Source organism: Tachysurus vachellii, chromosome 19 (assembly GCF_030014155.1).
Source record: "Tachysurus vachellii isolate PV-2020 chromosome 19, HZAU_Pvac_v1, whole genome shotgun sequence".
NCBI lineage: Eukaryota > Metazoa > Chordata > Actinopteri > Siluriformes > Bagridae > Tachysurus > Tachysurus vachellii.
The window spans coordinates 17,154,017-17,181,174 of record NC_083478.1 but is presented as its reverse complement, the minus strand read 5'-3'; the positions used below and the strand labels follow the sequence as shown (position 1 = coordinate 17,181,174).

Below are 27,158 nucleotides of genomic sequence, written 5' to 3'. Positions count from 1 at the left end.
CTTCACATGTCCTAATAATCACAGCAATACAGCAACTGACCAATGGCCGTATATTTGATTTATTTTTCCTTCTTTAATGAAAAATAGTTTCCAAATAAGCCACGGCTGGATAGTGTTGTGTGTTGTGTGTCACACACAAACAGACTGACAGTCTGTAGAAAGCATAGTTAGTAGAATTGGAGTGTTATGTAGTGAACACAGCCAAGTGGAGTGACTCAAACTATGAAGTGTACTGTACCAGAACTGTTATACTGAACATGACCCCTTCAGGAGCGTTGCTTATATAAGTGTTGTATAAGCTGTGTTAGAAATGTTCTGGAACAGTGCGAAGTGCTTCTTCTGGCCGTCTTGTCACATCCACGTTCTGGGAAACAAATAAACAAATAAAATATGTTCATATACAAATTTAGAAATAATGTTGATATGCTGCTCTGTTCATTTTGTGTGTTTGTTATGTACTGTATAGTCTGGTGAGTACCGCAGGTTTTTCTCTGTGTGTGTTGACTGCTTGGATGTTTAGGTAAATAGATTCCACCCGGCATCCTATATGTAAAAATGAAAGAAAAAAATTGTGCAATATTGCTTTGAATTTATAAAACAAAATAAAGCATGCCTTCTGATACTGACCGTAGGCCACTGGTGTTAGTTTGAGTACAGTATGGAGGGGACATTTAAGGTACGGAAGTTCCGCTGTGGACAAAACAAATCAACAGGATTTTGTCACAGAGTTGCACATTAGTGAAGAGTTCAATGCTGAAATAAAGTCTGGCTTTTGTTTTTTTAACCTGCAGTTTTGTCCAGGAAGTAGGCTAGCAGACAACGCATGACTGCCTGGTGACAGATGACCAGCACATTCTCCTGTCTCTCCAGCTCCATTATGACCGGCTCTAGGCGATGCACCAAGTCTTCGTAAGACTGTGCGTTAAACAGAAGAAATGTTAGCATTGAGGTAACGCTAAATCAGAATTTAAACATGATATATTAACCAGCTCTGCTTCCTTCCCTCCCTCCTTCCTTCCTTCTCTTTTTCTTTTCTTCCTTCATTCCTTTATTCCTTCCTTTTTACCAGGGTACTTCTTTTAGACTCCTTCTAAAATGTCTCCTCAGAGAAAACATCATCCATATCTACATATACACAATGACTTACTCCAAATCCTTGTGTAAGCTGTAACTATAGAAACAATAACATATTAGATGCTTTCCTATAAAAAATTTTTTAATAAAACACCTGCAGGCCAATCAGATTTGAGAATTCAACGACACTGTGATTAAAGAGATTAAATTTAATAGATTAAATATAATGTTTTATAATAAGTTTATATTAAAATGAATATAAATATTAATTCTAACTTTTATTAAAATAATCAAAAAGTGATTCATATAATAGGTTAAAAAATTAAAAAAGCTACTTTGTAAACAAAAATGATCAATGACTAAGAAAATCTCTCCAGGTTTAAAAACAAAATGCTATTTGGACACTAAACAGGCTGGACTCTGTCTAGCTCACCTCGCCTTTGGGATATCTGTAGCGATACTTGTCTTGGTCTCTCATAGCGAACTCCTCAGGGTAGTTCTCCTGGATCTCTTCATAAGTCATCTCCTCACATACACCCTTACATGAGAGTTTGACATTATAACACGTACACTTTTGATCAATCTAGTGATGTGTATAGACATTAGAGATATAATCTTACAGCATCGATCTCGTTCAGGGCTTTCCACTGCTCATACGGGACTCCCAGAGCCTCAGCCGTCTCAATGGTCCTTTTCAAGTGACTCGTCCACACCTTTAGGTCTTTTATGGCTTGATTTCTGACAAACTCCGACAGAGCACTAGCATACTGATTAAAAACAAACAGAGTCGTTTAGTCATCATATGGATCAGTGGATAGGACAGTCCTCTTAAGACTGGTTTCTCTCAGCAGATGGTGCTGTAGAGTTGAGTTAGTGAGTCAGAGCCATGCTTGAGTGTTCAACTCATTTTGGAGTGATTACACAATTGGGATTCCATTAATAAACAGATTTGTATGCAAATAAGTATATACAGTAAAAATTAAACATTTTATATGTAGTTAAATTATGCATTACAAGAACTTATGTACCTGTTTCAGATAAATAATAATCAAACCCACAAGAAAACAGAATTCTGCCCGTCACAGCCCACAGTATTTATTCTTTCCTGGCAAAATTTTTTTTTTTTTTACATCAATGCTATTCTTTTTGTAAAAACATCTGTAATCATTTTCTATCATGAAAAGTGAACATTTTAGTTCCATAACATTTGCTCTAACCAGCATTCACATTCATGAAATATTCCACATATTTTGAATAAGTCTCATGCTCATCAGGAATTTGCATCATCTGAGTTTCCCAAAGCTCACGAGAAGAAGAAATGTAAGACCTCTAATAGTTTTTAGTAAAATTTTGATGTTACCAAAATTCTAGATTGAAAAAAAAAAGGTTGTTCTTAAAAATGACCTCAGTGTCTGCTAACCACATTTTGTGCATTTTCTATGAAAACTAAATGCTCAGCGAAGCGTTAAATACAGCCATTAAGATAAGTGTAAAGATGAAATATTATTACCTGAGATCCTTTTTTAATGATTAAATGCATGCTTCCAATGTTGGATTTTGTCATTCAAAGCTAATTCTTTTAAGTTAAAAAGCCTTAACAGAACCCCAGGTGTTAAAATAACCTTTGAGTTTCTTTAAAGAAACAAGAGGAAACACAGAAGGAGCACTAAAATAAAGCAATTCAATCTTAACACAATGGCTTATCCACAAGGTTAATAATGGTATATAATATAATAAATGATAATAGAAAGCAGAAAAAGCTGCAGAATAAATGGACAGAAACTTCTCAATGGACCAATTTGTTCAAATACAAAACAAAACAACTATTACTTAGCCATATGTCCTTATAAAAGATGGCTACTGCTTAATGTTAATTGAAGTCGAGTAAGGCCATACTAGACATTTTTGTTTGATTGTTAACACAACTTGTTTTTTAACGTTTTAACGCATTACTGGACAAACATACTATACTTCATGCAGCAACACGATAGTAGCTGGTGTAATGGTAGTGTTCTGATCAAAGGTCATCTCAAAGGTCATGGTTTTATGCTGAGCTTAGGTGATATGTAGCATGGTGTCTGGTTATGCTTTCCCATATTTCCACTTTGGGATCAGATAAAGCACGGCCATCTATTTAACCATAGTACATTCTGGTCCCTCAATTTAAACTGTAATGAAACTGAGCACCAGTTCAGGATCAATATAGTGGTCATAGTGTTCAGAACATTTAGAAAGACCAGAGAGATAGATATACTTTGGACTCAGGACAAAAACACACAAGCTTGGGGGCAGAAAGCCTTTATGATATGTATGCCCAACTTTTGTTATTTTGAAAAATAAATAAATAAATAAATAGATAAATAAATAAATAAATGGCTTTTCTGGATGGTCATAGTACCTAGAGCTGAAGGAAAGGGGACACTTTGGAAAAATGTGATGTTTACATTTGCCACTTTCATCTGAATCAACCTACAGGACATTGAACTCAAATTTAATGAGGTCACCACTCTTGCACAAAATACACAGGAACTTACAGAATGTGAAGCAATCTCATACAATGTCGATGTAATTTGGGCCATAGTGTGGCTAACCATTTGTGGCTTCTCAGGGTACATTTGTTGACTAATCAATTTGAGCCAAAAACTGGAACTGGAACAATTATTATTGCCGTGCCACTTAACATATACAGTTAGACCCTGGCATTTTCACTATAATGAACACGTGACATTATTGTTAAGAAAGATTACTGACAAATGTATTGTAAAAGGTAATTTTTGTATTGTCAAAGACAATATATTTAGTAACATAAGCTGAGATCTTTAGTATATATGGTCTAGCAGTCTAATAGGGCTACACAACACTTGTCTTTCAAAGATAAAAACACATCTCTTTTGGCATTTCTAACAGATTACTTACTGTTACCAATGATCTAAGGTGGACTTTTGTGAAACCAAGCGCAACAGCACCTTAGTAAGAAAAATACACAGAATTGTATGATAAACGAAGGCTGGAGCTAAACATGCAATGCTCACTCTAATAATCTCATTGTTGAGCTATTGCTAGATATTGGATTTTAGCCTGCATCTAACTATCATTCATCTCTGAAAATCAGTGAATCAGACCCAAAAGGCACAGCAGGTCACGTCTCACCTTATTGCCTTGTGCAGAAAGGCCGGAGTCTCCTCCAATGCGGCCCAACAGATTCAGCTCACTCTCCCCGTGCCTGCTGAGGTAGATGGAGCGCGGTGTAACGTGAATGTTCATGAGGTAGTACACTATACGGCTCTGGATATGGTCCTGAACCTTGTTCACAAGATATCTCGTGCCCACGTTGAAGATCTTAATGTAGGATATATTCCTAATGCACACAAATTAGGAAGCGTAAGACAAAATTGATTGAAATGGGTAAATAAAAAAATAGTTATAGTTTTTTAACTATATACCAATAGTTTTATCGGTTGTTTCTTACAACATATGATTTTTTTAACCTGTCCTTTTCTTCATCAATAGAAACGTAAGTCATCTTGTAGCATTCAATGCGCTTCAAGAAATCTTCCACCATCTTGTCTTTGTCACAGTTTTCATAATCTGGGCTGCTCAGTTTCACTTCCTGTTGCCAACCAAAAATAGATTTGAATAAAAAAATTCCTTCAGATTAAATGCTTGATTATATTAGACTTGTTTTCTGTTCCTTACCATTATATTTGCTTCAATAATGTCTGGGTCATCACATATCGACTCGATAAAAAACACCTGAAAAGAAATGATTTAGTGCTGAAGAATTGTGAAAAGTGTGTTAAGTGAGATTATGTAATTAGTTGAAACGTTTATTCTGTTCTATGTAAGCGTTAGAAGCCCTGCACCTGCCTTGTAGCCCCTCTCCTTGGCAAAGCTAGTGATGATTCCTCTTCTCTCCTTTGTGGTGTTAGTGGCATCAAATACCTGTGTGAAAGAATGTCGTTATAGATTTATTCAGCTTCATCACTCCATTATGGCTTTTTATCACTAAGGTAAATTCAGAATTAGAGTCAGTACCAGCTACTGGTATTAGCAATAAAAAAAAACAACATTCTGCTTTCAGATACTTTTATTCAGTTTAAAGATGGAATAACTAGGAAAGAAATTAGACAATGTCAAGGTTTTTGCTATAGCACAGCTTTTGAGTCAAACTGAATCCTATGATAAAATGATTGGCCTTAGTCATTAGAAATTAATCAGGAAATTCAATCAAAAAATTCTGATGCTACTTTTGGATGGTATTTGGATCAAATTTGCTTGAACACTAATTTTTTTTTATAACATCCTCAATACTAATTATGCATAATGTATAAGCTTAGTTTGTGTTTATGTACATATTCATGTATATTCATTAATATTTAAAAAATGCAGAAACGTTCCTAATTTATTTCTAATAGACTCTTCTGCATATTTTGGGGGTAATTTGAAAAATATAAGGTAAAATTTTTTCTTATATTTCATCCATTCATTCATTTGTTAATAATTACGTATAGTATGCTACCTTAGTAACTATAAGAAAGGATTTATTTTGTACCCTGGTGCCTTAAAGGAAAAAAACTATTTAGATTTGCTTATAATGGTACAATATACAATAGTACCATACCAGCACCACATATTCAGGAGAAATTTTTAGTTATAATTTTATGTTTTTGTTTTAGCCTCCTGGTCCCTCCTGGAGCACTATCCCATGCTCTCATAGCCGTGGTTCGATTCCTGGGCAGGGCGCTAACCCAGGCCCTGAATGGTTAACTCTTAGTGTGGTCCCAAGCCCAGATAAAATGCAAGGGTTGTCAGGATGGGCATCTGGCGTAAAACCTGTGCCAAATCTAATAGTGAACCGATGTGGAGACCGTGAATATGGAGCAGCCAAAAGAACACACACACAATTGTATGTTTTTGTATTTCATTGCCATATCAGTGGATATAAAGGTGTATAGTACAGGTATTTTTTGGTGTGCTGTGATGTACAGAGCTCATGTATTCCCCCTTACTCACTGCTACGTGTCCATGCTCCTTAGTGAAGTAGTTGTCAAGGTCCTTGAGGGCCTTTAAAACGCAAGCCCTGCACACAACAGAGTTACACTATTATCACACAATACCAATGCAGACACAGGCTACTGCACTGCATTCATGACATGTGTAGCCTGTTACAGTATATCTTTACTTTTAATATATAATATATATTTCTTGCACCATACCTGCGGATCTTCATGGCCTCTTCATTATCTGGCCGGAAGAATTCATAGTTTTTGTAAGTCTTGACTGCTTCTCTTCTGTACTGGCCCAAATTAAAGACTGCAGAGGGACAGATCACATTTTGAAAACTGTACACAATCTTACGATAGTCTTAAGGTCTATACTCAATACTTATTATACTTTCTTCCCTTCGTACTTTAGACTACTTAGACTACTGTGTTACATTAATAAACATGTTTTAATATATAAAACCTTGCTGCTTTTATTTTTCACATAAATGTTATAGTAATAATGTACTAAATTATTTTCTTTGCATATCCCGTCTGTCGAAGCTGGATAAGAGAGTCAGCCATAATACAGCATCATTGGAACAGACATAGTTAAGGGCCATGTTCAAGGACCCAAAAGTGGCAGCTTGGCAGTGCTGGGGCTTTAACAACTAAGCCTGAGTTAAATCAAACTCTGATTCTTCATTTTTACAGCCCTTGTGGTATTACAGGGCTATATCTAACAGATCCATTTCTGATCCATTTCTTCCAGATCCTATATTCTACCTTTCTAGAATTGGCTCTACATGGAGCACTGGCATAAATGCAGATAACTCCAGCCAGTCTATATTTTTTACCATGCAAATGATCATAGAGTCTGAATTAAGAACTTCTGCTATAGGTTGTCTGATCACCTTGAGTTGGGACTCCAATCCAGTTGAGGTAGCGTGTAAGCTTTCTGGAGATATAAGTCTTTCCTCTGGCAGGCAGCCCCACCATTACAATCATGGTTGGAGAGTTTGTAAACTGGGGTCGGGATGCTGCAGAATAACAAATACCACAATGAATACAACAGTATACTTTTCCTAATAGACAAGGAAGAAAAGAAAGTTTAAATAATGATCTCAATTTGAAACGAAGGTTTAGCAGTAGTTGGGGAAATTTGATCTTAGGGGCTGAGTCACTGTATAAGAGATTCCTATCTGACAATTCTCACAAAGAGGTGTGATGTTTTCTAAATAGCAAAGCAGAACCTGAAAGCCTTATCAAAAAAAAAGAAGAGTGCTTTCAGGCCATGAGGCCAAAGGGGTGCGGTCAGAGCTCAAGAAGTGACTAAGTTAGGGCAAAATAGCAAAGAACAATGTGAAGAAGATTCTCCCTGCAGGCCACCCCACCCCTATATATTCCAGTTCTTTTAACAAGTTGTTTCAGGCAAGTCATAAATCCCAACCCCACCCCCTTTCCTTCTTAATGCAGTCCCTGTGATTCCCCCCACTGAGGACACCACCCTGTTTACCCCACTAAGAGCAACACCGCAGTCTAAATTAATCTGACTGTCTGAGAACTAACTGAAGAGATTTGGGAAAAGGCAAGGCTGTGGGGTGTGTTCGATCCAGCCCTGGGGTGTTGCAGTGGAATGCCACAGTACCGGTTCTTTTAGTTTTTCTGTACGGGCAGAAATTTCCTTAGAACAGGATGTCTTCCTGTACAGCTGCAATGACAAAGACACGACAGTCCAGCACTTTTGTCTCACATAATAAAGCAACACCTTTGAGAAGCTGGACAGCAAACTGATTCTACATGAACATCATACAACTAAACAGCTGGACTGGACTGATTACAATGATGTGCTCTACATGAAAGACAAGAACTTTCTTTTCTATCAATTCCTTTTGGCCAGGGATCTCTTTTATCCCCTGGTCCATTGTTATATCAACCCCACAGCAGGCGATGTCAGTCACCTCAAAAATATTCATACCAGGACCATCAAAGGAATTGGAAAATTACTGATTTATGTAACCATGAAGAAGATGGTAGCAGTGCTGGAGAACAGATCGAACAATTCTACCCATCCCCACTACTGCTTTATATACAGGAACACCCTCCTACCAAGGTGTTCATGAAAACACTGTTGGGGTTCTTTACTGCCCGGGGCCATCAGAGTCCACATGCCTCCTCACAGCATGCTTCCCAGTCCTCTGTTTCGCAGGCTGGACAATGGGACAGATAATCACTTTAGCAGCAGTCATTAACTTGCAATACACCACTCAAATCTTCTGGCCAAATTTTCAGAAAAAATAGTAATTGCTTGATTAGTTTTTCAAGCATGATGTGTCACATTCCCAGTTTTTGTATTACTATTTTCAGCTTCCATAAATCACTGAAATATTTATTTATTTTTTTTCAGCTAAGTTTAGCTATTGATAGACAGAGAATGGAAAGGGAACACGTGGGCTGAAAGCACAGCCAACATCAGAGCAGTCAATGAAAGAAGGAATAGCTTGCTTGGTCTAGCTACTGCTTAATGAACACCTTCCAAAATTCATCATAAAAACTGAAAAAAAAAAACCCCCAGACACTAGAAGAAAAAGGTTTAAATGGCGGTAGATTATCTAAAACACTGAAACATTTAATTTGAAAAAAAAATTCAGCAACAGTTTGTTACTAGAGATGTGAGATCTCCACTAAACAATCAGCACACTAGGACCAAAAACCACAATAACAAAAAGGAGAAGAAAACATGAAAATATTTTCCACACTCACAGCCTCTCCTTTGGCTCAGGGAGCCTCCAGCCCCAGACACCCAGATTTTCAGCAAGGGGGTCTGCATGAGTTCTGTCTGTTCTGTGGACATGTCATTTACCATTTAACTGCCTTGTTCTGTGTCTAAGTGTAAAGTCACTACGTCACAGTCTCACACTCATACACAAAGCAGACTCCTGTGAGTGCTGCTTCTTATGAGGTCTCCTGACTGTTGCCTTGGAGAAGGGAGCATGGGGAGGGAAAGGAGGAGGAGACTGTGATAAGAAGAGCAGTAAGCAAGCAACACAGAGACCTATGGGATTGATTCATTAACCCTCTGGGAACACCAAGGCTCCTAAGTTCAGTCGTGTTCAGCCCAGCAAGCAGAAGCCAGTTCGAGTTTAAGAATGAAACATTCATGGTTCAAGAAATCATTACTGGGTAGCTCTTATCTGGAGCACAGCACAGACTGTTGGTGTAAATCTATACCACTAACAACACAGTATTTCTTGAGTGCTCCAAATATTTGTATCTGTATATAAACCAGAAGCATTTAGTTTTAATGTGTTCAGGACTGTTTTTATGTAAGAAACTGTTACATGTTCTCTCAGGATCACAATAATATCCCACAAGTCTGAATAGTTATCCTGGAACTACAAGTTAATATCTCACAGAGATATCTCACTATCTTTTTTTAAAGCTATCCTCTAGTGCAGTGTAATAACACCAACACCGCAAATAGGTTTGATTCCTTATTTGCACTTTTTCTCTAAATATTTCGTCAAATTTCATGTCTTAAAAGTCACAGTTTCATGAAAATAACTTCTATTTATAAGCCAAAAAAGTCACAATTGCGTGATATAAATTTGCAATCACAAGATAAATTGCAAGATAAGATTGGAAGGCAATTCTGTGTAATATTTTCTCAAAGGTTGTGGAAACAGGATTTCATAGTACATAGTCTATGTTTGTCCTGCAAGCTTGATGTCTGATCAGTGACTCGTCACTCAATTCACCTGTATTTCTGTCTGTTTCGAACACATGTCTTGTTCATACTAAAAAAGAAGCATTAATGAAATCACATTTAAAGTACAGATCCATGGTAACTAGTCTCCTTATAGAGCATTCAACTAATTTTCCAGTACATAAATTAATACAAGTTTAGTAAAACAACATAAACAATACACAAAGCAGGAGGGCAGTTACTGTATACGCAGTCAGCAGCGTACATTATCTAAAAGCCCGAGAGGTCTGAGACTGGATATGATTGCTAACAAGATTAGATCATAGATCATGTCTGATCCTGTGTGCTGTCTAATCTCAGACCACACTACAAGATGTTTACCATGATGAGAGTCACTATTATCTTCCCCTCAATGCTCTACTTGGTCTCTTTGTTAAACATTGTATTGACTGGGAATCTTTTCATTTACAAACTGAATTTCAATGATAAACCTTTTCATTTAAGGTTTCTGCCTGCAGCAGAGATGCTAATTACAGCCTTTGTTATTATTATTATTATTATTATTATTATTATTATTATTATTATTATTATTATTAGTCACACAGGAGTCAAAGGCTCAAACCAAATGATAGCAAAACTAAAGAAGTAGAAGTACGACAAGAAACAAAACCTACAAAACCTTGGATAAACCTTGGTTGACTATGTACTACTTTATCTCTGTACAGTAGTGTTGTAGACAAGTGAGATCCATATCAACTGAAACCAAGAATAAGTAAACCAACAGTGCAAAACCCACACTATTGTTGAAAAAACTGTGATACAGACTAATAAAATGCTAAGATCTAGCTGTAACTGTACAAAATGATTGATCAATGTGTAAATAGATAAGTGAAAGAAAAACCTTAAGTACAGTAGACATAAGCCAGATTTTTACTGCGCTAGTAAAGCAAACAGTATAGTATCCAAGCCGTGTTAGTTAGCTAGCTAGCTATGTGTTAATGGCTTAGCAAATAAAACTTAAAAAAATAATAGCCCTAGCAGACTAAAATAACAATTAACAAGGCCAGAATGACTAGATAGAGACAGAAGACACAATTTTTTTTATTATTAACTAGTTGCTTGCAGTTAGCTAGTTGTTAGCCATTGTGATCATTTTAGCAAAGACCCAACATTGTCCTTGCAAATTTCTCTGACTACCTGAAGCACACAGCCTTGTGTTTCTTTTGTGTCTCATTGGAATGAACTTCATCATTTTAGTTGAAGAAAAAAAGGTGTAAAAAATAAAAAAATCAACATTAAAGTATATTTGAAAAAAAAAAAAATCAGGTTGTTATGGTGCACTTCGATGCTGATTTGGGGAATAATTTTTTGCTATTTGAGAAATAGCCTTTGGACAAGACCAAGACAAAATAGACGTAGATAGAGGCAGGTGAGAAAGAGTAGACCACTGATGCAATCAAAAAGCAGGGACGTGTTGGTGTCTAACTACTTTAGCAGTGTTCATTGAAAACAACTTATCAGATCACACAAAGTGTAGCTTCTAGAAGTTTTTGTGTGAAAAAACAAAACAGGAAGCGTGTGGTTTGTTACATTTTGTAATCAACATGTTATATCTTATTTTCTGAGCCATGTAGGTTGGTGGCCTTTCTGTGCGTCTCAGTATAGGAATGCATGAGAATTTATGACGTGCATTCCTCCCACAGATAAATGTGCAGAACAGTCAGCAAAGCAGGACTTCCTCTGTGTCATGCCAAAGTACAAAGTGTTATGACTTAACCACAACTTGTTCTTCAGTTAGTATGTTGACTTTCACTCAAAACTATAACATCAAAAAGATTCGTCAAAAAGACAAACGTTCAGGTGAAATTTCAACCACTGAACAAACTAATAGTAAAAAGACACAAAGTTACACAATTTCTTAACCCACATAAAATATTTTATAAAATATCAGTGTTCTGCTCTAACAGAGACTCAATGAATATCTGGTGCTATTAAAAGCCTGACCAGCTGAAGTGACATAACCCAGTCAGTATGTTAGCAGTGGCTGTTTTGAACCCAAGGGAGTTTCTAATAATCCTCGTGAAAGCATGCATGGTCTGTATATAGGAAAAAAGTGGAAAGAAAGATGAACAATGCTTCCATACATACACAAAGCATGATGTAGTTTGACGGTGTATTAATATTAGTGTTTGATGTTAGTTTTATACTGGAACTATGAGACAAATCTAATAGAAGTCTTACACAAAATATGTTATATAAATACAAGCCCAAATTCTTCCCATGTCTATTTTGTAAAACTGAGAACGGATCACCTGCATTACTTCTTGAAGTAAAAGTATGTGGGTCATAATGAACAACCAAACTATTACTTTATTATTACATCTGAATAATTACTCAACAGGTATATAATATAGTACTACTCGTTCATCCCTGCATAGTTCCTGCAGTTACCTATAAGTTATTTTAATATATTAACAATAATACTTTGCAATAAATCACACGATGAACAGGGTGCGCTTTGATCAAGAGTATGGACACACACTGCTAGCTATATTAGCCTCTTAGCTTTAGTGCTAATCAACAGAAGTTGGCCATCAAACACACTGACCATTTGTTTCACATGGTAGTATTTAACAGTGCAACTATTTTTGCAAATTCTATCCAAAATTTATTCATAGAGTAAAACATGCAGTTAGTCTATAAGTGTGCTTTTTAATGGTTCACTTATGGATCATCTCTAAAGCATTATGGAGCATCCTCATGGTGCTCACCTGTGTTGTCACAGCGGGTGCGCAAATCTTTCCGAAACGCTTCCATTGCTGTAAGAAAACTGAAAAGAAAGAGACTGAACACTCCACCGTGCCATGTGCTTGTTGTTGTATGTATTAGATGCTCTTATTATGTGTTATTTTGGCTCTGTGTCCCTCACCCTCCCTCATTTTACACAGACATATGATCTGAGCAGCTAGACCTTGGCCTTTAACATCATCCAGCCCAGGAGTTCACGATGCACACACATCACACATAACAAGAGCAAATGTCATGCTGTGGCTTTTAGCATTTACAAACATTTTCCACTGAGACTCACATGCAGAATCAGTCAAGACTATCTAAGATTCTAGAATGGATATTCAGGTATACACAGTAGTAGTAGTATTCAAATTTCAGGTTGTGTTTTAGGATCATTTGTTAATGTCTTCACTAGGGCTGCTGGGTTTACACACTGATCTAATGGAGAAAAATCATGCATCATTTGCATTGTGATTGTGAGCACAACTCCCTGGTCCACCAAGCTGATGCTACTACTGTTGTCTTTAACTCCCGGTTGAATAAAAAAAAAAAATATAAATGTTAGGGTGTCTGCCAAAATGCTGTAACTTTATATTATCCATATATTTACACAAATACAAAGTTCTGGTTTCTATCTGTCAGGATTTCTTGTCATTGTTTGTGTGTCATTATATGTGCCATTGTCTCACTTATAGACCGAATATGTTTGATCAGTGTTAACAAGATGTTGGTACACCATAAAGTACACAACCGCACTAAAACGAACAGAAAACGATGTTAAACCGTACACATTGAATGGTTAAGACTAGGCTTAATTTAAAGTTAAGGGAGCTGGAGAAGATGAAGAACAATGTAGAAGTTCTTAGCATACTGTATAGTGTTCATCCACACACAGAGGACAGCAGATAAATGAAGTGAATGAAGGACAGACATTGATTAGCCAGCAGATGTCACTGCAGTGTTTGATTATTAAACATCTTTGCAGTGTAAGTTGTAATTGCAGAGTGAAAAAGGATTTGTTCTTACTAACCTTGGAAATTTGCTCAATCATATCCCTACATGTCCCTACATGCTTGGCAGAGATCACAGGGGAAGCATTTACTCAGTTACACATAATGATGACACACAAATGAAGTCTTCTTCTCAGAAAATGACTTTTTACAGAATGACCTATTTCATTTATCTCAATCTTTTGACACACTGCTGGGTCAAATGGTAGAGCAACAAACTCAGGAGAGAGAGAGAGAGAGAGAGAGAGAGAGAGAGAGAGAGAGAGAGAGAGAGAGAGAGAGAGAGAATGTGGTCTGTCTACCCAGAAAGAACTGTCAATCATGTTTGGCTGTACAATGACTGGGGGCCAAAGCAAAAAGTTGTAAATAAACTTTTAAAACTAATCTTCCTCTTTCAAGATTTTGCATGCTGTCTGTTATTTCTTCACTAAAACAGTGAAAAAGTCTTTACTGTGAATATTCTCGTATAGTATTCAATTAAATTCTATTCTATACAGCTTAGAATGGTGAACATTGATGTCAGTGTGACATCGATTGATAAAATGACAGTGATTCATATCCAGGTATCATGCAAGGTGAGCAAAATTGAGCAAACATTTTAAACAATGCGTTATATAGAACACACAAAAAATGTCATAGGTTTTTATATCTGATTTAATCAGTGATAAGACTTTAAGCCTTTTGCAAATTAAGACTTTGTATATTTATAGGTTCAAAAATGTTAACGTTTCAAAAACTTTGTTACAATTTTTAATAAAGTAAAAATGTCATTCGTTTTTCTTAATAATTATTTATTTCTTTCAAAAAGCACCTTGACATTTAAGATGATATTTGACAATAGCTTTGATGTAGATCCTTTACAAACATGTAGATCCTTTACAAACATTTAGATAATGTATTTATAGTATTACAGACCTATCTGTAAAAAAATATCTAAAATAAAAAAATAAATAAATAAATAAACTTAAAAAATGAGGCAATTGACTAAGCTTTTTCTAAAATAGATAAGAACTCAACTGTTAGATTACAGTAATGACATTTTATAGGGACAAAGAATAAAAAAAAAGCAAAAAAAAATTTTTTAATAAACCACTTCATGCAGAAATTTTTGTATGAAGATTCAGTGCATTTTAAGTCACACTAAAATGAAGCAGAACAAAGCACACCAACAAAACAAACACATATTGCAGCAGCATAAAGAGCACTCACTTTAAATATGTAAGATTAGTTTGTTCCATTTTTGGGTCTGCCAAACGTGGATCTTCTTGCCGTTTTCTTTTCCTGAAATGAAAACACTTCTTCAGCAGATTATCGCTGTTCATGAAATAAACCAGTGGGTTTATGGCACTGTTCAGGCATGCTAGTCCATCACTTATCTGTTTCGCTATATACACGCTGGGGTACCATGTCTTACAGATATTATACATTTTTGAGATCCGAGTCATCAGGTTGAGATTTCTGAAGATGTGGAAGGGGATGTAGCATATGAAAAAGAGCATGGCCAGGATCACTACCAGCCTGAGGCACTTCAGCTTCAGCGTGGTGTCTCCGATGTCTTTCCTAGTGGTTAGGATCACAGCCATGTGGCCATAGCAGCACACCATCAACACCAAAGGGATTATAAATCCAGTAATCGTCTGTGTAATGCTGTACTTCAAGTAAGACTCCATGCTGGTGTTTGTAGTCGTGTCAAAGCATTGGCTTCTATTCTGGGTTGTTTTCTCAAAATAGACATCAGGCAGACATTGAAGCAACACCATGACCCAGACAAGTGCAGCTATTCCTATAGAGTGCCGTACCTTTATCCTGCCTTTCACCTTCAGTGTGTGTACAACACCCAGATATCTGTACACACTGATGCATGTCAGAAATCCAATACTCCCATAGAGATTGACGTTGAATAGGAATCTTGTAATTTTGCACAAATGCTGTCCAAAGATCCAATTTTGTGAATTACCTTGGTAGATCATCAGAAACGGCAAGGTAAGCAGGTACAAAATATCGGCAATGCACAAGTTTAAAGCAAATATTTTAATGTTTCCCAGCTTCCTCCAGTTTGTCACAATAGATTTCAGTCCAAAGCAGTTACCAAGAAGTCCAAAAATAAAAACGATTATATATACAGTGGTTAAAAAGAATGCTGGAAAGCTAAGGTTAATGGCCCAGCAGTTATAGCTATAAGCAGTTTTATTGTTCATTGTTTTCAGCTCTAGGAATCAACCGTATCTTGAACGCACTCTGAAGTCTCTGCACATGCACTCAGCTACAATGCATGTTGATGCTGTGGTCTTTTTTCCTGATTCACAGACAACTGAGCAGACAGGAAACTGGGTTTGGAGGTGTTTCAACTCATGCCATCATACCATTTACAAGAAATACCCAAACATGTGAGTGTGAACCTGACAGAGGTGGGAGTAACTCACACATGTGCAAGCCACAAGTAAGTCTCAAGTCTTAACCATCAAGTCTCAAGCAAGTCCAAGTCATTTTTTGTGAGAGTCAAGTCAAGTCAAGTTACTGCTTTATGTCAAGCAAGTCAAGTCAAGTCGTAGCTTGAGTCAAGCAAGTCACTGGCAAGTCATACATATGTTTGATGATTTAACTAAATGTATATATTAAACAAAGTTAAATCTACAGTATTTATGGACTATGAGAGTTTTATTTGCAACAAAAATTATTATATGCATTTATTTTTAAAAGGTGTCCACATACAGGTGAGTTGTAAATACAATAAAAATCTAAAAATGAATACAAATCAAAACTACAAAGAATAAGATGTAAATGTAACTGAAATAAGGCCAACATAAAAGCATGCAAAGTTTCAAGATGCCTCAAACATGGCAGAAGACCATGGAAAAGTATATATATAAAAAAAGTACAATGGTACAGGCATTCCCTTTTAATGGGACATGAACACATCCTTCAATTAGATCCTTCCTTTTTAACAACAGAATAACAACAACAATCAATCACGTCAACCAAAAAACGTAAATTATTGAATCCCACAAACCTTGAAGTGAATTAACTATTGGAGAGAGAGAGAGAGAGAGAGAGAGAGAGAGAGAGAGAGAGAGAGAGAGAGATGATTGGAGTGAGGGTAATTTATTAATTAAAGGGATAGTTCACCTAAAAATGAAAATTCTGTTATCTTTTTCTCACCCTCATGATGTTACAAACCTGTATAAATTTCTTTATTTTGATGAACATACATGTAGATATTTTGAGGACTGTTTGTAACCAAACCATTCATGAGCCCCATTCACTTCCATAGTGGGGAAAAAAGAATACTATGGAAGTGAATGGGGCTCATGAATGGTTTGGTTACAAACATTCCTTAAAATATCTTCCTCCGTGTTCATCAGAACAAAGAAATTTATACAGGTTTGTAACATCATGAGGGTGAGAAAATTATGAAAGAATTGTTTTATTTTTGGGTCAACTTAAAGGGTTAAATTGAATGTGTGTGCGTGTGCATGCGAGACAAGAATATGGCTGTGCTTGCAACTCTGAAGTTTTTTATTTTTAGGGGTCAAGCCCCGAAGGGGCGTAGACACCTATTGTTATCGTTAGTTTTCTTCTTCTTCTTCTTCTTCTTCTTCTTCTTCTTATTATTATTATTATTATTATTATTATTATTATTAATATTATTCCTCTTCCGCCATTGAAGTCAATGGCAGCCCATAGAACCGTACGTAGGAAAGTTATGAAATTTGGCACACATGTAGAGGCCAGTCTTAGAAGTTACTATAGCAACTTTGGTGTGTCTAGCTCAAACCCTCTAGCACCACCAACAGTCCAAAATCCAATTATGTTCATGTTCATAACTGCTGACTCGTAAGGCCTAGAGACAAAATTCTTCAAAATGCATCATCAGAATCAGAATCAGAAAGGTCTTTATTGCCAAGTATGTTTTCACATACGAGGAACACACACACTTACACACACACTCGCACACACATACTCACACACACACTCACATACACACTCACATACACACACTCACAGTTACACACTCACTCACACACACTCACTCACACACACTCACACTTGCACACACTTACACACACTTACACTCACACACTTACACTCACACTTACACACACACTCACATTTACACGCACACTTACTCACACTCGCACACTTACTCACACTCGCACACTTACTCACACTCGCACACTTACTCACACTCGCACACTTACACTCGCACACTCACATACTCACACACTCACTCACATACTCACACACTCACTCACTGACTCACACTCTCTCACACACACTCACTCACACACACTTACACACTCACTCACACACACACACACACACACACACACACTTCCACACACACACACACTTACACAAACACTTACACACTCACACTTACACACACACGCTCACACTTACACACACACTCACACTTACACACACTTACACACACACATTTTGAATTTTCACGTTTTCAGTATTTTACCAATGCAATGCCATATTGCTACGAAACTTGGTATGGTTCATCAGCGACATGTTCTGAGCGTATTTGATTGGCTTGACCCTGGTATCGCTGCTTGCAGCTATATTTAGGGGTCAAGCCCCGAAGGGGCATAGACACCTATTGTTATTGTTAGAGAGAGAGAGAGAGAGAGAGAGAGAGAGAGAGAATGCCCAGATAGCAATTACGTTTGGGCCACATGTGGGTATTATCTGGCACATATGGCCTAGATGTGGCGTCGCTATACAGATATGAGACAAATTGTAGCCATATTTGTTTTGCCATAACTTTAAAATCGGCGGGAAATGCTCTCTTGGTTCACAACTCATTTTGATGTATATGGCCCAGATAACAACGAACACATTAGAACCATATGTGGTTGAGCTATGGCACACAGTGAGAAACACGACTTGTGGTAAACATTTGGCTTATACGTGGAAAAACACAGGAATCCTGAAATCAAGTGCGGCAGACATCCGCCGTTCCACACCACAGGTTGCTATGCATCTTCCCTCCTATTGGTGGAGTGAGACTACGGCGCGAATGTGACTGACTCGGGCAGCATTTCTGCTTTCCTCACGACTCTGTAGGCTACGTTCAGGTAAGTGATTGGCACTTTAAACTCATATAATTGAAATATTCAGCATTATTTGTCAATATTACATGTTATAAGCGTTTAGTTATTAGTTTAATTGAGGAAGGGGTCAAATTAGCTAATATTTTCCTCAGTTTAACAACAGTTTAATGTATGCTAGGTCCGCTGGTTTGCCGTTTTAAATTCCGATGTTTTTGGCTATAAAGCAACAGTACTTAAGTAAAGTTGGCACATATTCACAGATTGGAGTTTCCCGAGTCAATAACTCCTGAGCTAAACGCTGTTACTACACAAATAACACCTCTTTTCTATCATAGTAATGTAGAAACGCAGCTACAACCCAATTTTCCTCAAAATCAGCTTTCCTCCGTGGTGGACAAAATACACAAGTCTCTATGTGCGAACCAAGGGACCGTCTGCAAAGTGCAAAACCCGAAAAGCGAATACTAAAAACAGTCAACTTGGGAGAAATGTCTTTTTGTATAATTTTTGTTTTTTTATATGAAAATATTTCCCCCAAAAGTAAAACACATTTCCCCCAAATAAGTGTTGTAGTATAACTATCAGGACATCAGTGATGTGTGAGCTGAATTTGGTGACAGTACAGTGTATTATAGTGATGTGTGTGAGCTGGTGACAGTACAGTGTATTACAGTGATGTGTGTGAGCTGGTGACAGTACAGTGTATTACAGTGATGTGTGAGCTGGTGACAGTACAGTGTATTACAGTGATGTGTGTGAGCTGGTGACAGTACAGTGTATTACAGTGATGTGTGAGCTGGTGACAGTACAGTGTATTACAGTGATGTGTGAGCTGGTGACAGTACAGTGTATTACAGTGATGTGTGTGAGCTGGTGACAGTACAGTGTATTACAGTGATGTGTGTGAGCTGGTGACAGTACAGTATATTACAGTGATGTGTGACCTGGTGACAGTACAGTGTATTACAGTGATGTGTGTGAGCTGGTGACAGTACAGTGTATTACAGTGATGTGTGTGAGCTGGTGACAGTACAGTGTATTACAGTGATGTGTGAGCTGGTGACAGTACAGTGTATTACAGTGATGTGTGAGCTGGTGACAGTACAGTGTATTACAGTGATGTGTGAGCTGGTGACAGTACAGTGTATTACAGTGATGTGTGAGCTGGTGACAGTACAGTGTATTACAGTGATGTGTGTGAGCTGGTGACAGTACAGTGTATTACAGTGATGTGTGTGAGCTGGTGACAGTACAGTGTATTACAGTGATGTGTGAGCTGGTGACAGTACAGTGTATTACAGTGATGTGTGAGCTGGTGACAGTACAGTGTATTACAGTGATGTGTGTGACCTGGTGACAGTACAGTGTATTACAGTGATGTGTGTGAGCTGGTGACAGTACAGTGTATTACAGTGATGTGTGTGAGCTGGTGACAGTACAGTGTATTACAGTGATGTGTGAGCTGGTGACAGTACAGTGTATTACAGTGATGTGTGAGCTGGTGACAGTACAGTGTATTACAGTGATGTGTGTGAGCTGGTGACAGTACAGTGTATTACAGTGATGTGTGAGCTGGTGACAGTACAGTGTATTACAGTGATGTGTGTGAGCTGGTGACAGTACAGTGTATTACAGTGATGTGTGTGAGCTGGTGACAGTACAGTGTATTACAGTGATGTGTGTGACCTGGTGACAGTACAGTGTATTACAGTGATGTGTGTGAGCTGGTGACAGTACAGTGTATTACAGTGATGTGTGTGAGCTGGTGACAGTACAGTGTATTACAGTGATGTGTGAGCTGGTGACAGTACAGTGTATTACAGTGATGTGTGAGCTGGTGACAGTACAGTGTATTATAGTGATGTGTGTGACCTGGTGACAGTACAGTGTATTACAGTGATGTGTGTGAGCTGGTGACAGTACAGTGTATTATAGTGATGTGTGTGACCTGGTGACAGTACAGTGTATTACAGTGATGTGTGAGCTGGTGACAGTACAGTGTATTACAGTGATGTGTGTGAGCTGGTGACAGTACAGTGTATTACAGTGATGTGTGAGCTGGTGACAGTACAGTGTATTACAGTGATGTGTGTGACCTGGTGACAGTACAGTGTATTACAGTGATGTGTGTGAGCTGGTGACAGTACAGTGTATTACAGTGATGTGTGAGCTGGTGACAGTACAGTGTATTACAGTGATGTGTGAGCTGGTGACAGTACAGTGTATTACAGTGATGTGTGTGAGCTGGTGACAGTACAGTGTATTACAGTGATGTGTGTGAGCTGGTGACAGTACAGTGTATTACAGTGATGTGTGAGCTGGTGACAGTACAGTGTATTACAGTGATGTGTGAGCTGGTGACAGTACAGTGTATTACAGTGATGTGTGTGAGCTGGTGACAGTACAGTGTATTACAGTGATGTGTGTGACCTGGTGACAGTACAGTGTATTACAGTGATGTGTGTGAGCTGGTGACAGTACAGTGTATTACAGTGATGTGTGTGACCTGGTGACAGTACAGTGTATTACAGTGATGTGTGAGCTGGTGACAGTACAGTGTATTACAGTGATGTGTGTGAGCTGGTGACAGTACAGTGTATTACAGTGATGTGTGTGAGCTGGTGACAGTACAGTGTATTACAGTGTGTGAGCTGGTGACAGTACAGTGTATTACAGTGATGTGTGAGCTGGTGACATTACAGTGTATTACAGTGATGTGTGAGCTGGTGACAGTACAGTGTATTACAGTGATGTGTGAGCTGGTGACAGTACAGTGTATTACAGTGATGTGTGAGCTGGTGACAGTACAGTGTATTACAGTGATGTGTGAGCTGGTGACAGTACAGTGTATTACAGTGATGTGTGAGCTGGTGACATTACAGTGTATTACAGTGATGTGTGAGCTGGTGACAGTACAGTGTATTACAGTGATGTGTGAGCTGGTGACAGTACAGTGTATTACAGTGATGTGTGAGCTGGTGACAGTACAGTGTATTACAGTGATGTGTGTGAGCTGGTGACAGTACAGTGTATTACAGTGATGTGTGTGAGCTGGTGACAGTACAGTGTATTACAGTGATGTGTGTGAGCTGGTGACAGTACAGTGTATTACAGTGATGTGTGAGCTGGTGACAGTACAGTGTATTACAGTGATGTGTGTGAGCTGGTGACAGTACAGTGTATTACAGTGATGTGTGTGAGCTGGTGACAGTACAGTGTATTACAGTGATGTGTGTGAGCTGGTGACAGTACAGTGTATTACAGTGATGTGTGTGAGCTGGTGACAGTACAGTGTATTACAGTGATGTGTGAGCTGGTGACAGTACAGTGTATTACAGTGATGTGTGAGCTGGTGACAGTACAGTGTATTACAGTGATGTGTGTGAGCTGGTGACAGTACAGTGTATTACAGTGATGTGTGTGAGCTGGTGACAGTACAGTGTATTACAGTGATGTGTGTGAGCTGGTGACAGTACAGTGTATTACAGTGATGTGTGAGCTGGTGACAGTACAGTGTATTACAGTGATGTGTGTGAGCTGGTGACAGTACAGTGTATTACAGTGATGTGTGAGCTGGTGACAGTACAGTGTATTACAGTGATGTGTGAGCTGGTGACAGTACAGTGTATTACAGTGATGTGTGTGACCTGGTGACAGTACAGTGTATTACAGTGATGTGTGTGAGCTGGTGACAGTACAGTGTATTATAGTGATGTGTGTGACCTGGTGACAGTACAGTGTATTACAGTGATGTGTGAGCTGGTGACAGTACAGTGTATTACAGTGATGTGTGTGAGCTGGTGACAGTACAGTGTATTACAGTGATGTGTGAGCTGGTGACAGTACAGTGTATTACAGTGATGTGTGTGACCTGGTGACAGTACAGTGTATTACAGTGATGTGTGTGAGCTGGTGACAGTACAGTGTATTACAGTGATGTGTGTGACCTGGTGACAGTACAGTGTATTACAGTGATGTGTGAGCTGGTGACAGTACAGTGTATTACAGTGATGTGTGTGAGCTGGTGACAGTACAGTGTATTACAGTGATGTGTGTGAGCTGGTGACAGTACAGTGTATTACAGTGATGTGTGTGAGCTGGTGACAGTACAGTGTATTACAGTGATGTGTGTGAGCTGGTGACAGTACAGTGTATTACAGTGATGTGTGTGAGCTGGTGACAGTACAGTGTATTACAGTGATGTGTGTGAGCTGGTGACAGTACAGTGTATTACAGTGACGTTATTGACTTTTTTAGTATTCGCTTTTCGGGATTTGCACTTTGCAGACGGTCCCTTGGATTCTGTCTCATGCACTGAAAGTCATGCATGTCTTTTTTAAAGCAGAATACATCCAGTGTTGTAAATTTTAACCAGTTGGTGAAAAAGTATTCTAAAAATATATTCTAAAAACAAAATCTAAGTAATTTGTCATAAGAAATTATGGTATTATTATGGCCCACATTTTTAAAAATACAATTTGCAATTCCTTTCGAAAATATACTGGAAATTTTTTTTTTTTGGTCAATCAGAGGTGGTGAATTATTGCAATTAAAAATATTAAAGGAAATAATTTATATTAAATGATTATCCTCCAGCTCTAACTTCCAGGTTGTATTGCTGCTAGCATTATTTAAATTCATCTTTATTGCAGGTGCAGTCAGGCAGAATCCCCTTACTGCAAAAGCCTCAAATAAAGACATTGAAATCAACATAAATGGTTGCACCTCGCTGTAGACCGAGAGGGGGGTAGGAGGGAGCGAATGAAGAAACACAAGGCCCAACAAAACACTGCCGACCCTCATTGGCCACATCAAAACCACATCAAAACGACTCTGCACATCAAAACTCAATTTCTCAATTCAAGTTCTCTGTACAAGTTACTCTGATATTTTTGTATTTTTTTCTGTGATTTTTTATTACTCTGAGTTGAATACATTCTTAAATGTATTCTTATGTTTACTCTTAAAGCTGTAATTATTTAAACACTTGTTTTGAAGTAAATTGTTTTGAGTACATTTGTTGTTGAGTGTTTCATTTACCTTTAAGTTAATAAGACTTTTACATACTGTCAGCTGCATGTGGTGCACGTATGGGCCGTTAGATTTTAACAGAACTCAACCATACTAAAATTGCATATAAGGCTCACATATGGGCCACATTAAATTGTATTATTTGTCTCATGTTTGGTGGAGTTATGGCACTCCTTCGGTTCAGTTCTTTCAAAGAATAGGTGTGCCATATTTGGGCCATATAAATTACATTTGGCTTATGCTTGGTGGACTTATGGCACTGCTTTGGTTCAGTTATGGCAAAGAATAGGTGTGCCATATTTGGGCCATATAAATTACATTTGGCTCATGCTTGGTGGACTTATGGCACTGCTTTGGTTCAGTTTTGGCAAAGGAGATGTGGGCCATTTCTGGGCCGACAAACACAAACTAATCTGGGCCACAGCTCAGCTGTTTATCTGGCCCAAATCTGGGCCAAAGGAAATTTGCTGACTGGGTGTGGTCTGTCTACCCAGAAAGAACTGTCAATCATGTTTGGCTGTACAATGACTGGGGGCCAAAGCAAAAAGTTGTAAATAAACTTTTAAAACTAATCTTCCTCTTTCAAGATTTTGCATGCTGTCTGTTATTTCTTCACTAAAACAGTGAAAAAGTCTTTACTGTGAATATTCTCGTATAGTATTCAATTAAATTCTATTCTATACAGCTTAGAATGGTGAACATTGATGTCAGTGTGACATCGATTGATAAAATGACAGTGATTCATATCCAGGTATCATGCAAGGTGAGCAAAATTGAGCAAACATTTTAAACAATGCGTTATATAGAACACACAAAAAATGTCATAGGTTTTTATATCTGATTTAATCAGTGATATTTTAATTGTAAGACTTTAAGCCTTTTGCAAATTAAGACTTTGTATATTTATAGGTTCAAAAATGTTAATGTTTCAAAAACTTTGTTACAATTTTTAATAAAGTAAAAATGTCATTCGTTTTTCTTAATAATTATTTATTTATTTCAAAAAGCACCTTGACATTTATGATATTTGACAATAGCTGATCCTTTACAAACATTTAGATAATGTATTTATAGTATTACAGACCTATCTGTAAAAAAATATCTAAAATAAAAAAATAAATAAATAAATAAACTTAAAAAATGAGGCAATTGACTAAGCTTTTTCTAAAATAGATAAGAACTCAACTGTTAGATTACAGTAATGACATTTTATAGGGACAAAGAATAAAAAAAAAAGCAAAAAATTTTTTTTTAATAAACCACTTCATGCAGAAATTTTTGTATGAAGATTCAGTGCATTTTAAGTCACACTAAAATGAAGCAGAACAAAGCACACCAACAAAACAAACACATATTGCAGCAGCATAAAGAGCACTCACTTTAAATATGTAAGATTAGTTTGTTCCATTGTTGGGTCTGCCAAACGTGGATCTTCTTGCCGTTTTCTTTTCCTGAAATGAAAACACTTCTTCAGCAGATTATCGCTGTTCATGAAATAAACCAGTGGGTTTATGGCACTGTTCAGGCATGCTAGTCCATCACTTATCTGTTTCGCTATATACACGCTGGGGTACCATGTCTTACAGATATTATACATTTTTGAGATGCGAGTCATCAGGTTGAGATTTCTGAAGATGTGGAAGGGGATGTAGCATATGAAAAAGAGCATGGCCAGGATCACTACCAGCCTGAGGCACTTCAGCTTCAGCGTGGTGTCTCCGATGTCTTTCCTAGTGGTTAGGATCACAGCCATGTAGCCATAGCAGCACACCATCAACACCAAAGGGATTATAAATCCAGTAATCGTCTGTGTAATGCTGTACTTCAAGTAAGACTCCATGCTGGTGTTTGTAGTCGTGTCAAAGCATTGGCTTCTATTCTGGGTTGTTTTCTCAAAATAGACATCAGGCAGACATTGAAGCAACACCATGACCCAGACAAGTGCAGCTATTCCTATAGAGTGCCGTACCTTTATCCTGCCTTTCACCTTCAGTGTGTGTACAACACCCAGATATCTGTACACACTGATGCATGTCAGAAATCCAATACTCCCATAGAGATTGACGTTGAATAGGAATCTTGTAATTTTGCACAAATGCTGTCCAAAGATCCAATTTTGTGAATTACCTTGGTAGATCATCAGAAACGGCAAGGTAAGCAGGTACAAAATATCGGCAATGCACAAGTTTAAAGCAAATATTTTAATGTTTCCCAGCTTCCTCCAGTTTGTCACAATAGATTTCAGTCCAAAGCAGTTACCAAGAAGTCCAAAAATAAAAACGATTATATATACAGTGGTTAAAAAGAATGCTGGAAAGCTAAGGTTAATGGCCCAGCAGTTATAGCTATAAGCAGTTTTATTGTTCATTGTTTTCAGCTCTAGGAATCAACCGTATCTTGAACGCACTCTGAAGTCTCTGCACATGCACTCAGCTACAATGCATGTTGATGCTGTGGTCTTTTTTCCTGATTCACAGACAACTGAGCAGACAGGAAACTGGGTTTGGAGGTGTTTCAACTCATGCATAATATCATACCATTTACAAGAAATACCCAAACATGTGAGTGTGAACCTAACAGAGGAGGGAGTAACTCACACATGTGCAAGCCACAAGTAAGTCTCAAGTCTTAACCATCAAGTCTCAAGCAAGTCCGAGTCATTTTTTGTGAGAGTCAAGTCAAGTCAAGTTACTGCTTTATGTCAAGCAAGTCAAGTCAAGTCGTAGCTTGAGTCAAGCAAGTCACTGGCAAGTCATACATATGTTTGATGATTTAACTCTTCTTCTTTCGGCTTTTCCCTTCAGGGGTCGCCACAGCGAATCATCTCTCTCCACCTAACCCTATCTTCTGCATCCTCAACACTTGCACCCACTAGCTTCAAATCCTCATTAATTACATCCATATACCTCCTCTTTGGCCTTCCTCTTTGCCTCCTGCCTGGCAGCTCCATGTCCAACATTCTCCTACCAATATACTCACTCTCCCTCCTCTGAACATGTCCAAACCATCTTAATCTCGCCTCCCTAACTTTGTCCCCCAAACGTCCAACATGGGCTGTCCCTCTGATGTACTCGTTCCTAATCCTGTCCAATCTTGTCACACCCAAAGAGAACCTCAACATCTTCAGCTCGGCTACCTCTAGCTCTGACTCCTGTCTCTTCTTCAGTGTCACTGTCTCTAAACCATACAGCACGGCCGGTCTCACCACTGTCCTGTACACCTTCCCCTTGATTCTTGCTGATATTTTCCTATCACACAGAACTCCTGACACCTTTCTCCACTCGCTCCAACCTGCCTGCACTCGCTTCTTTACTTCTTTCCCACTCTCTCCATTACTCTGTTGACTGTTGACCCCAAGTACTTAAACTCCTGTACCTTCTTCACCTCTTCACCCTGTAACCTTACTATTCCACTTCCCTCCCTTTCATTCACACACATGTACTCAGTCTTACTACGACTGACTTTCATTCCTCTTCTCTCCAGCGCAAACCTCCACCTCTCCAGG

At 38.0% G+C, this 27,158-nt stretch overlaps 3 protein-coding genes and 1 long non-coding RNA gene across 9 annotated transcripts; 1 reads left to right on the top strand and 3 right to left on the bottom strand.

Annotated features, from left to right (window-relative positions):
* Positions 1 to 53: 53 nt before the first annotated feature.
* On the bottom strand, positions 54 to 25,117 carry pfkfb1 (6-phosphofructo-2-kinase/fructose-2,6-biphosphatase 1). 6 transcript variants are annotated; one of them, XM_060895063.1, is made up of 14 exons: positions 25,033 to 25,117; positions 6,971 to 7,096; positions 6,291 to 6,387; positions 6,088 to 6,154; positions 4,942 to 5,016; positions 4,771 to 4,827; positions 4,563 to 4,684; positions 4,225 to 4,432; positions 1,695 to 1,841; positions 1,508 to 1,612; positions 786 to 915; positions 628 to 690; positions 460 to 543; positions 54 to 364 (listed from the first exon to the last, which is right to left on the bottom strand). In XM_060895063.1, the coding sequence occupies exons 2-14, from the start codon at positions 7,062 to 7,064 to the stop codon at positions 267 to 269; spliced, it is 1,347 nt and encodes a 448-aa protein (XP_060751046.1). In that variant the 5' UTR covers positions 7,065 to 7,096; positions 25,033 to 25,117; the 3' UTR covers positions 54 to 266. The 6 variants fall into 6 exon arrangements, with proteins under 6 accessions (XP_060751046.1, XP_060751045.1, XP_060751043.1 ...); XM_060895062.1 differs by lacking the exon at positions 25,033 to 25,117 and adding an exon at positions 14,772 to 14,889; XM_060895060.1 differs by lacking the exon at positions 25,033 to 25,117 and adding an exon at positions 12,534 to 12,787.
* si:dkey-78k11.9 (P2Y purinoceptor 1) lies at positions 14,382 to 15,875 on the bottom strand. The gene has a single exon (XM_060895079.1). It carries the CDS (start codon positions 15,758 to 15,760, stop codon positions 14,768 to 14,770), a length of 993 nt encoding a protein of 330 aa, XP_060751062.1. The 5' UTR covers positions 15,761 to 15,875; the 3' UTR covers positions 14,382 to 14,767.
* Positions 15,885 to 27,158, top strand: LOC132862820 (uncharacterized). Its single transcript, XR_009650061.1, has 3 exons — positions 15,885 to 16,002; positions 26,131 to 26,267; positions 26,458 to 27,158. It is a non-coding gene; the product is annotated as an uncharacterized LOC132862820 (long non-coding RNA).
* LOC132862805 (P2Y purinoceptor 1-like) lies at positions 24,854 to 26,138 on the bottom strand. Its single transcript, XM_060895080.1, has one exon. It carries the CDS (start codon positions 26,019 to 26,021, stop codon positions 25,029 to 25,031), a length of 993 nt encoding a protein of 330 aa, XP_060751063.1. The 5' UTR covers positions 26,022 to 26,138; the 3' UTR covers positions 24,854 to 25,028.

What these genes read in the sequence shown, in the direction of transcription:
- LOC132862805 (XM_060895080.1), bottom strand. Translation starts at nt 26,021, where the DNA reads ATGAACAATAAAACTGCTTATAGCTATAACTGCTGGGCCATTAACCTT.
- si:dkey-78k11.9 (XM_060895079.1), bottom strand. Translation starts at nt 15,760, where the DNA reads ATGAACAATAAAACTGCTTATAGCTATAACTGCTGGGCCATTAACCTT.
- pfkfb1 (XM_060895058.1), bottom strand. Translation starts at nt 8,922, where the DNA reads ATGGTAAATGACATGTCCACAGAACAGACAGAACTCATGCAGACCCCC. An exon ending in CCAAGGAGAGGGGCTACAAG is followed by an intron (nt 4,828 to 4,941) that starts GCAGGTGCAGGG and finishes ATTTCTTTTCAG; the next exon opens with GTGTTTTTTATCGAGTCGAT. An exon ending in CTTCCTGGACAAAACTGCAG is followed by an intron (nt 691 to 785) that starts GTTAAAAAAACA and finishes TTTTGTCCACAG; the next exon opens with CGGAACTTCCGTACCTTAAA.